The sequence below is a fragment of the Procambarus clarkii genome, chromosome 40 (genome assembly GCF_040958095.1).
Source record: "Procambarus clarkii isolate CNS0578487 chromosome 40, FALCON_Pclarkii_2.0, whole genome shotgun sequence".
In the NCBI taxonomy this organism is placed as follows: domain Eukaryota; kingdom Metazoa; phylum Arthropoda; class Malacostraca; order Decapoda; family Cambaridae; genus Procambarus; species Procambarus clarkii.
In genome coordinates this window covers 29,446,893-29,464,688 of record NC_091189.1, presented here as the reverse complement: position 1 = coordinate 29,464,688, position 17,796 = coordinate 29,446,893, and the positions used below count along the sequence as shown (strand labels likewise).

The 17,796-nt window shown below is 43.8% G+C and overlaps 1 protein-coding gene across 4 annotated transcripts in view; it reads right to left on the bottom strand.

Moving 5' to 3' along the window:
- The window catches only part of LOC123757999 (uncharacterized), a 312,326-nt gene that overhangs the window by 95,865 nt on the left and 198,665 nt on the right, over window positions 1–17,796 (bottom strand). For all 4 annotated transcript variants that reach the window (XM_069338915.1, XM_045742104.2, XM_069338914.1 and 1 more), the window contains 2 exons: window positions 6,926–7,023; window positions 6,632–6,827 (listed from right to left, as the gene is read on the bottom strand). In XM_069338915.1, the coding sequence (XP_069195016.1) occupies window positions 6,632–6,827; window positions 6,926–7,023 (294 nt within the window). The remainder of the gene's footprint in view (window positions 1–6,631; window positions 6,828–6,925; window positions 7,024–17,796) is intronic.

Genomic DNA, 17,796 nt, shown 5'->3' with positions numbered 1-17,796 from the left:
CGTCCAGGGCAGAGAAGAGCCCAATAGGCACCAGAACATGAACAGGATGCGAATGATAGATGAGGGTCGAGACGAAGAGCCCAAGCTCATCCCCAGCCAGCACAACTAGGCGACGTCAACGAGATGAGGACAGAGAATCCAAGGAATGTGGAAAAAACCTCGCCCGACACAGCAAGACCGGCAAGGAAGGAGGGCCCCAGAAAAATCAAGGGAACAAAAAACCCAAACAAGGAATGCGCCAGAAGGAGTATGGAGAGGCCGAACAAAACGCCACAACCATACCCCCGCACGCAGCCGCACTATCAAAACCGCAGCAACGTGTCACCACACTCCCAGAGGGAGTGACAGGGTAGATAAAGATAAACTGTAACACAAGTGGCACACAACAAGGGGACACAGGTGGAAACCGAGTACCCAACCGAGCCACAGGGACGTTAGAAGAAACGTGTGCAGTGTAACAGGCAACCGACGGAACACATTAGGCAGCCCATACCTGGGCTGACCCCATACACAGCTCCAAGTGTAGAGACGAGAGAGCCCAGGAGGCACCGAAGCCGCACGTCAGTCAAATGACAGGTGAGAGGCGGAACCAAAGAGCCAGAGCCCAACCCCGCAAGCACAATTAGGCGAGTACAATGAGGCGAGCACATAACACCCTCAACACAGGAAAACGTACCACCGAACAGGCACCTCCATCGTTGCATCGTGGAACAAGGTGGAGGCAGGGCCCCGAACTCAAGCATGGTTGGACAAGCATAGGAGAGGGGCAGGATGAGTACAGGCAGGAGCCACCTCGTATGGGCCAAGAGGCCTCCTGCAGTCACCTGTGATCCGAGGAAGGCATCGGGTGGTGAGAACAAGAGCTGCCACGTATGGGCCAATAGCCCTGCAGCAGGCACCTCGGTTTTTATGTTCCACGTTCTCAAGTACGTATGTACACCCATTCCTACTCCCAAAAACAAAAACAGCGTCAGGACGAAGGAGACGCCAAACCGCACCAACTCACCTGCAGAACATAGGCGCTGAAGGGCCTTGACGCAAGCCTTTGAGAACGGAGCCGCCAGAGGCGGCCAGGGAATAGTGAACCCACAGCCGAAAAAAATGGTAGCACCACCCGCAGAAGGTAGGCAAGAGCCGCTCATGCCAGAGAAGAGGAGGGGAGCGGCGAAGGAGGGTCCCCCCACCCAAAAACGCAGGGAAAATCCTCGTGACCTCCCCACAGTGGCACTCCAGAACACCTCCAAGAGCACTGGGCACAGACTGGAGAACGAAAAGAGCGAGAGGCGAAGCCCCCCAAGAGAATATGGACGCAGAACACCAGCACATGTGCATACCGCCCTGAACCAAAACAAACTCCCACGGTGCATGCGCAGAACACTAAAGAAAAGTAGCCCAACAAGTTGGGCTACACAGGTCCATCCTACTCCGTCCAACAACAGACCAGAAAAGCAGCTCAACGGGTCATATCCCGAGCAATCCGTTGAAGAAACAGGCCAACTCATGGAAACAGAAGCCAACTGAACCGGCCCATGTAAGGAAAACAACAAACCGAAACGGAACCCAAGCGGGCCACCAGTAGCCCAACATGGCGACAAGTAGCCCAATCCGGCATCCTGGACCAGAATGGAAGGAAAACGAGCAGTGCCGAGACACAGCGCGGAGAAAAGAGATATGAACTTAGGAACGAGAAGGCCAAAAACCCAGAAGCTGCCCGGAATAGAACCCACAAGCCCTAGAAAGGACCAGAGGGAAACCCCATCGAACGACGACAGACGTACCAGTAAAACGGGAAGGAGCAAACCGTCCCGAACCTTCGAGAACACATAGAAGCAAACACAAAAGACGAAGGCACAGAAAAACCCAGTCGCACCCGAAACCAAAAGTCATGCAGAATCCCAAGAAGAGGGGGACATGATGGAGAAGTCCCGTCCCGGGAAAAAGGGGGGGAAGAACGTAGAAAAGCACCCACCGACAGGACAGAAGCAATGAGCATAATGGACAAGGAATCGAGCCCAGGGAGGGGCCGATGCCCAAACACTCGTGTGGAGAGGGGGAAAGGAAAAACCCCACTCCACAAAACCGCAAGCCCCGCCCAGAGGGGCAGAAAAAAACCTGGTGGGGACCAACGGGGCCTGAGGCCCCCACGTCAGCCCCACCCCAGCCCCGGGAACTCACCCGGCTGGCCCCGGGGCCGAATTGTCCCCCCAAAGCCCCAGCCTCAAGGAAAAACCGGGGCAGCCGTGAAAAGCACTAAGGAAGGGAGCCCACTGGCAGACTCTTACAACACAGCTGGAGGAAACAGGCTCGAATGCCCCCGTCGCTACCCCGGAAGGGGAAGTCCCCGAGACCAAAAGTGTCTCAAAACCATGGAAGCCCCACCCCAACCCTGAAACCCACAGACGGTAAAGACCCGGATGAAGTGAGGAAGAGGACGGGGGGGGGGGAACCCGACAAGACCACCAACGAAAACGGGGCAGCCTCGGGGTTTCCGGGGAACAAACAACCAGCGCGTTGCCATTGAACCCAATGTGCAACGCCCGTGCTGCCTGCACCCAGTCAGCATAAGACTGGGTAACCGAGTCACAAACAAGCAACAAAACTTGCAGGACTCCGGGTAGAAGGTGTCACCGACCCCATAGACAGCAGACGGAGGCAAAACAGTGAGAGTCACCCTTAGACAAGGGAACAGAGCAACCCTCGAACTTGCACAAAGCAAGGGGGGACTCCGGGGCCACATCCATCGGGCCCATGCTCCCCCTATGGGTTTCCCAGGGTCCTGAGCGTCTACTATAAAAGGACTGGTGCTCAGGTAATACCAGGCAGGGTACTGCTAACCAGTGCCCATGTCTACCAAACAACTTTCTAAGAACTGAACCCCTGGGACGTGTACACTCACGAGGACCTAGCAGGGGGAACCACCGGAAAGAGGAAGAGAACTCGGTACAAAGGAGGAAAGAACCAAAGGCAGACCCCCACCAGGTAGACAAAGAAAAAGGAAACCCCGCAAGAGCACAGCTTACCCAGGCGGAACAGAGCCAGCCACTATGATTGGTGAAAACAAGCTGCGCAGTACCCTGCGCCCCTACCAATGCAAACTGCCCCTTACCCTAAGGCGAACAAGGAAGACAGAACCCCCTTATCACACAAGGGGCGGCCGAAAACCAAGTAGTAAACGGCCTAGCAGAAGCAGGACCCAAGGAACTTGTGGAAGGTAATCCCAAGCCCCAAGGGCAGTACTTACAGGGCACCTAGGGAAGGTAACCCTAGGCACATGCAGCCTGAGTACTGAAGACTCACTCCCGGCTCATGCACGACCTCGAAAACAGGCACCACACTCTAGGTACAGTGTTGAAACAACCACTGGAGCTGGAGCACACAACCGGTGCCTCTAGCATCAGCCGAAGAACTGGGATGTGGATCGCTGGCATGGGGGTCTGGGGCTCCCCCTTCCCCCTCCCGGGGAGGGGGGAGCTGCGCAGACAGCGATGCGGTGACGTGTGACGTCATGCTAGTTTGCTCATTTCTTTTTGGGGAGTTCTATCCACTAGTTCGGCGTTAGGTAGCAATTTTAACCAGAATAGGGGTTTGTTTTGGGATGCTTACCTTTCTGGGTGCCCGACCCAGTTGATGGCAGACATAGAATGCTTCCAACCACACGGGTTTCTATAGGCAATTGCTCCCCTTGCCTCTCTGAGGAGGCCAGGTTCTGGCTCGTGGTCTTCGGTAGGCCCATAGAACTCCATACACATGACTGATGCCAAAGCCTGACATTAGCATATCAGCCTGTATAGCTCCGGGGAACCAACGGGGCACCCCCAGAAAATTGGAAACTGTTTGTGCAAGTTTTAAAAACTTATCTTAAATTTGTTTTGTCAAATCATATATGGATGTATTGCACTTACACACTTAATTGCACTCACTTATAATTGCACAGGGTTAAGAGAGCTCTGAGGAAGCTGATGTGAAACCCATGTAGCCGCAGGGGTTTTGAATGATACGCTATGCCTATAAGATCCCTGAGGCGCGTTGCGCACCACCCATCGAGCGCCTATAGGCGCGTTGCGCAGTGCAGTGGTTAAAGAAATTGCAAAATGCCACTTTTTGAATTAAGATATTTTACAGATTAAATTTGTACAAATTAATAGAGATCTGAACAATTTCCAAATAATCTGAACAGTACTGTATATGAAATATGGAATTATAAATGGGTATAAACATGTAGGCAATTATGTGTTACTACAGTATCCACTCGAGTTAACGACCTCTTATTTGCCGATCTGCCGGTTCTAATGACCAGTTTGGGAGACCAGTATCTGGTGCCTCACATACCGGTCTGGTGGTCGATAGAACAGGAAGGGGAGACAGTAGGTCGGTATTGGGTTTGTTTTGGCATCAAGGGGTCCTCACATGGCAAGCAGGCCGCCGACCTCTATTGTCACCCTCCCTCCCTCCCCCCTCACTTCCTGCCTCCCCCTCCCCCTAAGAGACCCTTCTGGGAGGTGGCTCAGTAGATTGCCAGCCAGAGAGCCTGGAGAATCTCCATCTAATACAATAGAGCATTCATGAAACAAGTATTTTTATAACTTTTTATTATCCTAATAATATAACTAAACAAAATCTGTAACCAAAAATATATATGAAGATTATGTACATCAAGGTATTTAAGAAACCAATCTGGTCAATGGGGTCAAGTGTGATAGGCTTATCGGAGTGAGCCCTCCCTTCCCCACCACCGACACACACCTCCTCCCTCCATCCATCCCTCCCTTCATCCATCTACCCTCCCTTCATCCATCCACCCTCCCTCCATCCATCCCTCCATCATCCAGACACCCTCCCTCCCTCCCTGCATCCATCCATCCATCCCTCCATTCATCCATCCCTCCATCCCTCCTTCCCTCCATCCTTCAATCCATCCATCCTTCCCTCCATCCATCCCTCCATCCTTCCATCCCTCCCTCCCTCCATCCATCCATCCATCCATCCATCCATCCATCCATCCATCCATCCATCCATCCATCCCTCTCTCCCTCCCTCCATCCATCCCTCTATCCATCCATCCATCAATCAATCCATCCATCCATCCCTCCCTCCCTCCCTCCCTCCCTCCCTCCCTCCATCCATCCTTCCATCCCTAAATCCATCCCTCCATCCATCTCCATCCTCTGCCTGCCTACATTTCAGCCTCTCCATCCCTGCCTGCCTGCCCATCCACCCACCAGTCAGCCATCACTGACACAATGAGTACATTTGGAGCCGACATGGTGCACAGATGTACCTTTATTGCACAGTTATGACCAACAAAGTCACGGAATGAACATTCCAGCCACTTGACAAATCAAAACAATGTGCCGTGAATCTGTGATGTCACATTCACATGGTAGAAGGCACTAGAGTGGTGGACCCAATGGCTGTCTGTACAAAATATATCTAACCTAAATGTTACGTGAAATATTACCAAAACTTAACAACTTCGGAAATACCGGAGCCCCGCATTTAATGATCTGGGTACAGCCCCATATAGGCCATTAAATCGAGTGGATACTGTAATATTACATCGAGTATCGAGTGAATTTTTAATATTAAAATTAAATAAATTGAGGTATAATCAACAAGTACTTATGGGAGAGAAGATAAAAACAGACTGATGCTATATACTTATCTAGAGAGGTTCACTCCTATAATGGTGAAACAATGTGAGATGGAGAGATGAAAGTGATGACAATACAGGGAATCTATGCTGCCTAATACTGTATACTGGAAGTAAAACGCTCAAATGCCGAGATGACATTTTTGTTTATTCAATGTTTATCCAAGATAATTAAGATTAATCATTAAAATTAAGATTAAAGTTAAGATTAAGGACCTGCCTGAAATGCAATGTGTGCTAGTGGCTTTACAAGAAAGTAAGAACTCTTCTATACAGTGTATACAAGAAAACAAATGGATTCTTTGCTAATAACAAAGCATGACTACCCATAGAGACTCGCAATACATCAATCAGCAGAGTGCTGGTGGGATGGGACATGCTTGGAGCTCAGTCAGTAATCATCACTAACCAAACTCGCCAGCAATACAAAAGTGAGAAAGGGGCTTTGATAATATAGACAACATATAATTTGTGCAATATTAAAGTTACTCATACTGCATTGTCAAAGCTCATTACTTACTTGTGAATTGTTTATGAATCTGTTTAGTTATAATTGTTGGATGAGTAAGTAATATGACACTTACATATTACTAGCTGACACTTTATAAGACTTCATGTAAACAGAACAAATTGGATAAGTTTAGATTCTGAAAAGACCTTGGTAATTACAGTACATACTAGTTTGGGAATGGGGTTGTAGATTTATAAAACAAATTACTGGGTAATATAAGAGATTTGGGATCACTGGATTGTTTCAAGCATAAATTAAACACTGTCTATAAATGAATGAGGATGGTTGGATGTAAAAAAGGAGCTGCTTTGCATGGGCCGATAAGCCTGCTGCAGTTTCCTCCATTTTTAAATTTTGTTTCTATTCCAAAGGTTTCTACTCCATTTTGAAGTTTTGTTTCTATTCTAAAAAGTCTCTTCTGCTTTGGAAATAAATATTATTACACAAAATAAAGATTTGTCTGTTATTACCTCATAACATTGGCAATACTTCTTAAGGCATCCTGAACGCTTGCAGTTACATTTCTTGGATTGGAAAGCATTTTGGTTTCTGTCTAAACAAGCTGTAATAGCCTTCTGTCTTTCTTCTTTATGATCCTCATTGTTGAAACAATTTGTACAGTGACAATTATCGCAAAATGCACCACTTGCAAAACAATCACAGTACCTGAAGGTAAAAACATTTTCATTAGTTAGATATCAAAACATCGACAACTATAATCACATAAAACATTTGAATACTTGTGAGTAACTGAGCAAACTCACTGTTTAAGACACTGGCTTTTAGTACAACTGCATAATTTTCTTTGTTTAGAAGAGCGCGGTGGTTTAGTACGATTTGCAGATTTTGGTTTGGGTTTGATCTGTCGGAGAAAGACTCATTATCTAACGTGTACACATAAATAATATTTTTTATTAACAAATTCTATGAAGTAAAGCTATAATGCAGCATTTCTCAACTTTTCATCCCTGCAGAACCCTTCAAATAATTTTCATGTCACAAGGAACCCCTTGCATAAAACCAGCGTTGAATGTAATGAAATGCCATTTTCTGGGTGAGCCCCGGAGGCTCCTTGGAGCTTATCGGGCTAATGTATGTTATATTAGACCGGGACATTAGCTAAGGACTTCAAACCTACCAGGGACCATCGCCGGAACCTGGCCCCTTCAGAGAGGTTTCAGGGAGCAATGGCACTGGAAAACCCTCTTGTGGTTAGGGTTTTCCTTATCTGCCATCGACTGCGGTCAGGCACCCAGAAAGGTAGGTATGACAAAACAAACCCCACATGGTAAAAAACTAAAACAAAAAAATGAACAGAAAGGTAGAAACTCCCTACAATCCCAAGGAAACAAGCAAACATCACACTTTACTGCTGCGCTGATCGTCCACGCAGCCCTCCCCGCCCCGAGAGGGGGAGGGGGAAGCCCTGGACCTACCGCGCCGGCTGCCAAGCTTCAGTTCGGAAGCTAAGCTTCAACCAATGCAAAAAAAATGCCAACCGGTGGAAGGGAGGGTTGCCAGGGAGCCTCCGGGGCTCACCCAGAAAATGGTGTTTCATTACATTCAACGCTGGTTTTCTGTGGGGGGCCCCTACGGCTCCCTGAAGCTTAATACCCAAAGAGAAGGAAAAAGAAAGGGCTAACCCGGGAGGCGACCGCCACAAACTCCGCAACGCGAAGCCGAGACAACAGGATGCAACCTGCGACCCAAGGCAACAAGAACGCACAGGAGCAGACACGTATAAAGAATGGGCGGCCAAGAACCTGTGCGACCCTCAATTCCCTGCGCCCGAAATGAGCCCTAGACATCACCAACACACCAGCAGAAGCTGCAAACGTACGAACAGCATGGGCGCAAAGACAGACCGCAGGCTGGAAGACTGAAAAACTCTGCGGACGACCTGGGAGACCTGAGCCCTGAAACAGGGAACGAGGGGAACCGGGACACATGAGCAGGCCGGAGGTGAAACAAAACATGAGAAAGCGTACAAAACGGGGCAGATGTGACGTCCACCCCGAACGCAAGCCGGAGCGGCTCCGCCAGCGCCGTATAAAATGAGGCAACAGTAAGAAACATCAAATAACTGTAGTCCTGAAAACCCAAGAAAGGACAAGACAACCCGATGCGAAAGAGAAGACAACGTACAAAGAGCAAGAAAAAGTGCATAAAAACACCAGGATCGTCATACTGTCGCCAAGACGAAGCTCGCAGGTGGGACACCGTCAACAAGGCCACCTGAACCACCACAGAGATGGTGGTCATGATGATGGTGGTCGGTGATGGTGGTCAAAACAGACAAAATGGGAAACCCAAAGTAAAATCAACACTCAAACGTTCCCAGAGGAACAAGAAACGGGCAGAAAACACCAGAAAAGCAAAGAAACAACAACAGGAGAATAAAACCCCTGAAAAAAGGTGAAAACTCACCCAAAAAGCTCGCTCGCACACCCAGGAGCATGTAAACAAACCGCAACGCCGCCCTGGTGGCCACGCCGGGAAACCAGCAGACAAAAATGGCCGCCAGAACAGAGGGCTGTGACCGATGCTAAAGATACGAAAACACACCAGCAAAAGTGGGAAGCAAGCAGACTGGATGGGCGAAAAACACCACTCAAAAGCAGAAAACCCAGGCAGGGGCAAACCGCCCCAGAACTGCTAGCAGGCATCCCCCACAGCCCCGGGAACCAGCAACAGAGGCCCTGGGGCAGAGCCATCCTCCAAGCCATCCGCCCTTAAAGAAAAGCAAGAGTACATGGGAAAGGCAGCAAGAAAGGGCCGCTGGTAAGACCCAGAAGCCTTAGCAGGAGGAACAGGCTCGAAAACCTCCGTCCCCCAACCCGAACAGGGCAGCCCCCGAAAACCGCCCGAGTCTCGGCCCCAACAAAACCCCGCCCCGACTCCAAAATCCGCAGACTGTTAAAGAAAAGCAAGAGTCCATGGGAAAGGCAACAAGAAAGGGCCGCTGGTAAGACCCAGAAGCCTTAGCAGGAGGAACAGGCTCGAAAACCTCCGTCCCCCAACCCGAACAGGGCAGCCCCCGAAAACCGCCCGGGTCTCGGCCCCAACAAAACCCCGCCCCGACTCCAAAATCCGCAGACGGTCCGGAGCCGGGAACAGAGAGGGAAAGTGGCGAACAGCACCTAACCAAAACGGAGCGGCCTCGGGGCATCCGAGTGGGAACCAACCTAGCATGTTGCAGCAACCTAACCTAGCTTGCAACACGGATGCTGCCTGTACTCTGAACAGTAATAACATCAGGAGAGTACTGGAGAACAAGCAGAGAAAATCTCTCACAAGACTCCGGGTCAAGGTGTCAGTGACCCAACAGGCAGCATGACGGAGGTAAAAGTGGCGACTATCACCCGGAGACAAGGGCACAGCAACCAATGATCCCGTACAAGACGGGTTGGAAACCGGAAGACACATTCAATGGTCCACCGAGCCCAGACAGGGGTTTCCAGAGGCCCGTAGGCTGACTGGTACGGGAAGCCCGGGCAAGGTGTTGCTAAACCAGTTAAGAAACCCAAAAATAACATGAGGGTAGAGGATAGCACTGAAAACCCCTGAGACGTGTACAATCATGGGGGCCTAGTAGAGGGCTGCCAAACACTACCAGTGGAACTACAGTATAGCCACACTGGGCAGACCCCCACCAGACAATTGAAAATAAAAACAAAAGAAAAACCCCGCAAAAGTACACCGTCTCCAGAGGCAACAGGAACCGGTTGCCGCTTAGGTGGCAGGCCGCGCAACACCTTGACGCCCTAACCAGCACAATACCAGTCCCTACCCAGGGCCAAACAAGGGCCCCAAGCCCCAGCTGGCCCCAAGGGCGAGGCAAATGCCGAGCAGCAAGAACCTCTACGGGAATGGTTCCCGAACGCCCCAGGGAAGATAACCCTGTTACGCAAGGGCAGTACTCACAGGGCGCTTAGGGAACCCAGCAAACACAGAACGTTTGTGGACGTTTTTAAATGGTTCCACAAAGGTAATACTGTAACTTTTGACATAAATACGTATATCTGACATTCTTAAAACCAAAGGATATAACTAAAAACATATATTCTTATGACACAGTTTTTTAAGATTTATGTAAAAATTTAAAAATAATAGTAAATGCTATGGTATTATAATGTTTTCATGCTTTATATTTAAGAATAAATAATTTTCAGTCAACATTTAGTTTTTTTTGTTTACTTTCTGTAAAGCTATCCAATTTACGTTCTTATAACATAAATATAACATTTATATGACGTCAGTATAACGTTATTTACACGACATCATTACGTTATTATGATGTTATATTAACGTATAATTCCTGTGTGAAAACCAGAATATATATTGAACTTTATGTTTTAAACATTGTAAAGTTATCATAAAACTTGGATTAGACGGTAAGCATGCTTTACTTATGAAAATATACAAACAAATCAACAAAAACATTTTAACATAAAAAACATAAACATAACATAAATTAATTGCATGCATGGGAGTTAACTGGAACTCTGTAATATTGCATACATGAACCTTAAGGTACAAACCCAGTGTATTTACTCATACAGTTCTTTCCTAAATCTAAATTTTTCCAATTTTTACACTTTGTTTCGAGTTCTGTCTTGTGTTGCTACTTTTAATACCCCATTAATGTCCCCTTTGTTATGTCCATTCATCCCATTGTGCACCTCTACCATATATCACTCCTAATTCTTTGCTTTTCTAGAGAATGTAATATAAGCTTTGACAATCTTTCTTCATATGACAGGTTAACAGGTAGAACAAAGATTACCATTTATATATGGATAACCATTATAAGTCGGTTTGAATGAGTGAATTGCTGCTTGAAGATAGGTATATACACGTGTGGTACTATCAGATTGCATCGTGGTGAGCCTAAAACCCTTCAGATCCAAGCAAAGGGTAAAATGCCAGCAGATACAATTGCGAACACATTGATACCAAAATGAAAGACATATGACGAGAATTGAGGTAACCAAAGTGAAAAGTGTGTTCACATTACATTGCACTAGAGTGCTCCCAGGTTACTTTCTCTCACTTTCTCTGTTTTGTGTGGATGGTCCGCCGTGCTTTCATCACGTCAGCGGGTGGAGCACGCTGCTGTTTTTGACATTTCATGCATAAATTCCGGTTGGAAATTCTATTGCGAACACATTGATACCAAAATGAAAGACCTAGGATGACAATTGAGGTGACCAGAATGAAAAGAGTGTATACATTTTATCGCTCTTGTGCGCTCCCTGGTAACACGCTCTCGCTTTCTCTGTTTGTTGCGGATGGTAAGCCGGGCTTTTGGAGTTTATATGCCTTTAGTCCTGTAGAGAATTCTATTGCGAACACATTGATGCTAAATTGAAAAACCTAGGATGAGAATTGAGGTAACAAAGTTGAAAAGGGTATACACTTTTCAGTATTATCACGCTCAGCTTTCTTTTTCTGGTACCCTTGGCCTACATTCATCTTGTCGGCGGGTGGAGCGCGCTGCTGTCTTTGACATTATATGCACATAGTTCTGTTGGGAATTCTATTGCGAACGCATTGATACCAAAATGAAAGACATAGGACGAGAATTAAGGTGACAAAGTTGAAAAGAGTATACACTTTTCAGTATTTCCGCACACTACCAGGGAATGTCCAAAAAAAAATGGAGAGAGTGGAGGGGTAACTTGCTCAAAACGCGAAATTGTTTGGGGAGATTAACTTTCGTTCAATACTATTATGCAAGAGGAGCGACACATCTATGGTTCATCCAATAAAATCAGCAGACTTCTAGATGTTACTACTGCTCGGCTTAGACTCGGTTACAAGTATTTCTGGGAATTCTCATTATCTGCCGATGTAGACCTGACCAAATGTTAACTGTCAACAAAATTATTCGCACACCCTCCGTCACTATGTGATAGTGAATTCAGAGACAATTTTATAACCAATGTACCAACGATGTGTCAATATTTCATTCAAAATTATCTGGTACCAGAAATTTTAGCCAAATATCCCCAGTTTGCTAACTGTAAGTAGTAACAAAGTGATTGTAACCTATCCACCGCTGCCCACTGGATGGGGGGCGGTGTGCAGGACAAACATATCAATTGTGACACTAGCTCTCCACATATGTCAGTTGCTTAATTTAGAAACTGTACTTGTGATCGATCTCGAACCCATTGTTGATGTGACGACTTATACTGAATTTTGTAACTAGCTCATCAAGATTGTAACTTGCTTAGCTAAATGAATTGTGGGGTTCAGTCCCTGAGCCCATTATGTGCCTCTGCAACCCTTTCCACTACCGCCCACAAGATGGGTATGGGATGCATAATAAATGAACTAAACTAACTTTAAGGCATCCTGAAAGAAAGCTTGGAGGGTTTGAAAAATTGCAGAACGAAGCCGTGAGGATAATCCTTGGGTGCCCTCGTACCACAAAGATACTTAATATGAGAAAGGAACTTAATATTCCGAGCGTTGTTTATCGTGTTACTGAAAATAACTGTCAAATTGGTATAAAAATGCTTAGGCTAGCTCATCCTAACCCTTGCACAGAAGCCCTCCAGAATTTCTTTATTGAATGTTGAAAACAACCCTCAAGTTGACTATTTCCGTAACAGCATGCACTCCTGTATGCTAATCCCCACAATCACCAAGCCCACCCGAGTCACTCAAACATCTGCCACTACCCTGGATCACCTTTGGACTAATATAACAGCTCCCCTTACATCTGGGGTAATTTATGACAGAACAACTGACCACTATCCTACTTTCCTCATAGCAAACATTGACACATCACCACCAGAAACCAAAAAACTTTCATTCAGGCTACATAGTGAATCAGCTTTAGGCAATCTCTCTAATGCACTTCACAATATTAACTGGGAATCTGAATTTAATAATTCACAGGATATAAACTCATCAACTAACCTCTTTCTCTACAAAACTCTAAGCCTCTACAACACTCACTGTCCCCTCCTTACCAAACAAGTAACTGATAAAAGAAAAAATAACCCGTGGCTCACAAGTGGCATAATTAAATCAATCAACAAAAAACATGAATACGAAAAGAAATTTAGGAGTGGCCTAATTCCAATGGAAGTAGTTAAAAGGTACTCGTCAGTGCTTACCAGTATCATAAGAAAAGCAAAACTTTCATATTATGAGACTAGATTCAAAGAAGCAAAAGGCAACATGAAAAGCACATGGAATACCATCTCTAACATCCTGGGAACTAAACAACACTCCCACAACCAGATAACACTCTCTAAGGATGGCCTTACACTGTCATCTGACTTAGAAATGGCGAATGAATTTAATAGCTTCTTTTCATCGATTGGTGCTAACCTTGCAAGTAAAATCCCACAGACTCAGACACATATCAACACATATCTCTCAGGCAGCTATCCAAACTCTCTTCTCCTCTCACCAGTCAGCCCGTCAGATGTTGTGTCCATCATACATTCACTAAAAACCAAAGCTGGGAACATCAGTGAAATCCCATCCATTGTATACAAGAGCGCCTCCCATATGCCCTTGCACCACCTATAGCTCTGCTGTTCAACAAATCCCTTGAGTGTCATACATTCCCTGATATCCTTAAAAACGCAAGAGTAACGCCAGTTCATAAAGGAGCTAGTGGATTATGTTGCATCTCTGCTTGCCTTGATGACTGAAAGAAAGCTTAAAGGGCTTGAAAACTTGCAGAACGAAGCCTTGAAGATAATCCTTGGATGTCCCTAGTACCACAAAGATACTTAACATGAGGAAGGAACTTAATATTAACTTAATAATAGAATATGAGTGCATATTCTACTGCATTACTATTTGTAATGATCCTCATATTGTGCTTCAGTAATCCAATGTATAACCCTGAGATGTTTTCCTAATTGTACTTAGGATTCCTTGTTCATTATTGTGTATTGTTCTGATCTGCTTTTGTGTCAAATTCTTGCATCGTACCTGTAAACAATTTTTTGACAATTTTACTGTAATTATCCTACTTAAAATCATCTGTACTTGTAAAGTAAAGCTGTAATGTACCTGTTAAACACTTTTTATCAATTTTACATTTAATTATTTCTCTAAAACTCTGTTTAAGAATTTGCTCAAAGATTAGTTTAAGGACTTGCCCGAAACTCTATATATGCAAGCTAGTGGTTTTACAAGATTATAATTCTAACTTAAGCTCTATGTTGTGTCTTAACCCCCCAATGTACGTTCTTGTATATATATAAATAAATAAAATAAATAAATAACGAGGGATCGAGGCATTAATGCGCAGTACGTGCTTCCCTCATCTGTGACGTCACAGCGCCATCTGACGACAGCATAAACACAGGCGGCCATTTTATGTTCCACCAAGATTAAAAAAAAAAATAATTTTGCCCCGAGGGGCGAGTTTATTGGGCAGCGCCCAATGTGTTCGCAATAGAATGTTCTACAAGAACATGTATAAAATAAGTGACACAGAGATTATTGATGTGTGTATTTGTGTGGGTGATTATAAATATGCATGTGTATGTATATATGTATACGTATATATATATATATATATATGTACATGTATGTATGAGAGTGTGTACATGTATATATAACATTAATAATTTTGTAACTAGCGTCAAAAATTGTTATTTGCTTAGCTAAACAAACTAGAGAGTTCAGTTCCTGAACCCATTATGTGCCTCTGTAATCCTTTACACCACCGCCCACGGGATGGGTATGGGGTGCATAATAAAGAAAGATATTGAAATAATAAGGGTATGAAATGTATCAACATAAAACATTAATGTTAATGGCCATCAGGTAAAATCAGGTTATTATTTGTAAAGAATTTAAATGAGTTAAACTAAATACGAACTTAATATGTTTTGCTAACGCAAAAATATATTCCCGAGGTATTGTAATTGCAAATAAATATTTAATACAATTATTTGTATCATTTTTTTTATTTTAGATTTCCGTATTGCTTGATAATATATAATAGCGTTTAGATAATGCTAGCGCTGGACATTCTTTAGGCTCGTTGCATGTTGTGGTAGTCGCCGCCATTTTAAAACCGTGTCGAGAGGGACGGCTGCTGGCTTATCCACAAAATCCTGCTGCATCTTCAATAGTTAAGGTAACTGTTTTCTTTTATTTGCTCTTAGACATGTGTAGTATATATATAAGCTTGTGGTGGTAGGCTGGATGGTGTGTTGATGGCCCTGGAGGCGTGTTGATGGCCTGGAGGCGTGTTGATGGCCCTGGCTGGATGGTGTGTTGATGGTGGTGTTGTGTTGATGGCCCTGGAGGTGTGTTGATGGTGGTGTTGTGTTGATGGCCCTGGAGGTGTGTTGATGGTGGTGTTGTGTTGATGGCCCTGGAGGTGTGTTGATGGTGGTGTTGTGTTGATGGCCCTGGAGGTGTGTTGATGGTGGTGTTGTGTTGATGGCCCTGGAGGTGTGTTGATGGTGGTGTTGTGTTGATGGCCCTGGAGGTGTGTTGATGGTGGTGTTGTGTTGATGGCCCTGGAGGTGTGTTGGTGGTGGTGTTGTGTTGATGGCCCTGGAGGTGTGTTGATGGTGGTGTTGTGTTGATGGCCCTGGAGGCGTGTTGATGGCCCTGGAGGTGTGTTGGTGGCCCTAGCTGGAGGTGTGTTGATGGCCCTATATATTATATTAGGAATATCAGAGGTCCCAGGACAATTATTGTGCATGTGTAGTATGTATATTTATGTAGTATATTTGGCATATTTAATGGCATTTAGTTAAGGCCACTTAGTGGCATGTCTCTGCACCGTTTCCAGTTTGTTGATATGCTTTCTAAGATATGGGCACCATACAACTGCTGCATACTCCAACTTTGGTGTAACAAAAATTGTGAACAATTTCAAAATTTTCAAAATTTCAATTTCAAAATTTCAAAAAATGCATTTTTATATCATTAGTATTGAATAATAATAATGCAAATAATTGACTTATAAATGATGTACAATTAATTGGTAGGTGATATTATATTATTAATATTTTTTCATTCTTGCAAAGCCTTAACAAAGCCATTAACATGTTAATATAAACTTGATCACCTTCCACTTATTTTCTCATGTGCTACCTACATGTACAAAACCTTATTCCTAAATGCATATTTTGTTCTGAAGCTTGTCCTTTATATGTTGTGTATCACCATCTCTGGAGAGTTTTATCTGATTGATGTATAAATTACTTTTAATTTTACAGAATATTATTGTTATACTGAATTTATTATTATATAAATAACTTAATTTTACAGAATCATCTATCAACGCACATCCACAAGTTGAGGAGGAGGATGTGACCTTCCAGATTTCTCAAGTACTGAAACATAGACCAAACAGGCCTGGTGGATCTAGGTACAAGGTAAAATAATTTAAATTTTTTTTTTTTTTTTCCTAATTGTCCGATATATATATATATATATATATATATATATATATATATATATATATATATATATATATATATATGTCGTACCTAGTAGCCAGAACGCACTTCTCAGCCTACTATGCAAGGCCAAATTTGCCTAATAAGCCAAGTTTTCCTGAATTAATATATTTTCTATAATTTTTTTCTTATGAAATGATAAAGCTACCCATTTCATTATGTATGAGGTTAATGTTTTTTTATTGGAGTTAAAATTAACGTAGATATATGACCGAACCTAACCAACCCTACCTAACCTAACCTAACCTATCTTTATAGGTTAGGTTAGGTTAGGTAGTAGAGAAAGTTAGGTTAGGTTAGGTAGTCGAAAAACAATTAATTCATGAAAACTTGGCTTATTAGGCAAATCGGGCCTTGCATAGTAGGCTGAGAAGCGAGTTCTGGCTACTAGGTACGACATATATATATATATATATATATATATATATATATATATATATATATATATATATATATATATATATATATATATATATATATATATATATATATATATATATATATATATATATATATATATATATATATATATATATAGTGTGTGTGTGTGTGTGTCGTACCTAGTAGCCAGAACGCACATCTCAGCCTACTATACAAGGCCCGGTTTTCCTAATAAGCCAAGTTTTCATGAATTAATGTTTTTTCGACTACCTAACCTAACATTTTCAGCTACCTAACCTAACCTATAAAGATAGTTTAGGTAGGGTTGGTTAGGTTCGGTCATATATCTATATTAATTTTAACTCCAATAAAAAAAGAATTGACCTCATACATAATGAAATGGATAGCTTTATCATTTCATAAGAAAAAAAATAGAGAAAATATATTAATTAATGAAAACTTGGCTTATTAGGCAAATCGGGCCTTGCATAGTAGGCTGAAAAGTGCATTCTGGCTACTAGGTACGACATATATATATATATATATATATATATATATAGTTATAGTTAGTGTGTGTGTAAATACCTAAGTGTAGTTACAGGATGAGACCGTCTTCCCAGCACTCTTTGTCATATAACGCTTTGAAACTACTGACAGTCTTGGCCTCCACCACCTTCTCACCTAACTTGTTCCAACCGTCTACCACGCTATTTGCGAAAGTGAATTTTCTTATATTTCTTTAGCATCTGTGTTAAGCTAGTTTCAATCTATGACCTCCTGTTCTTGAAGTTCCA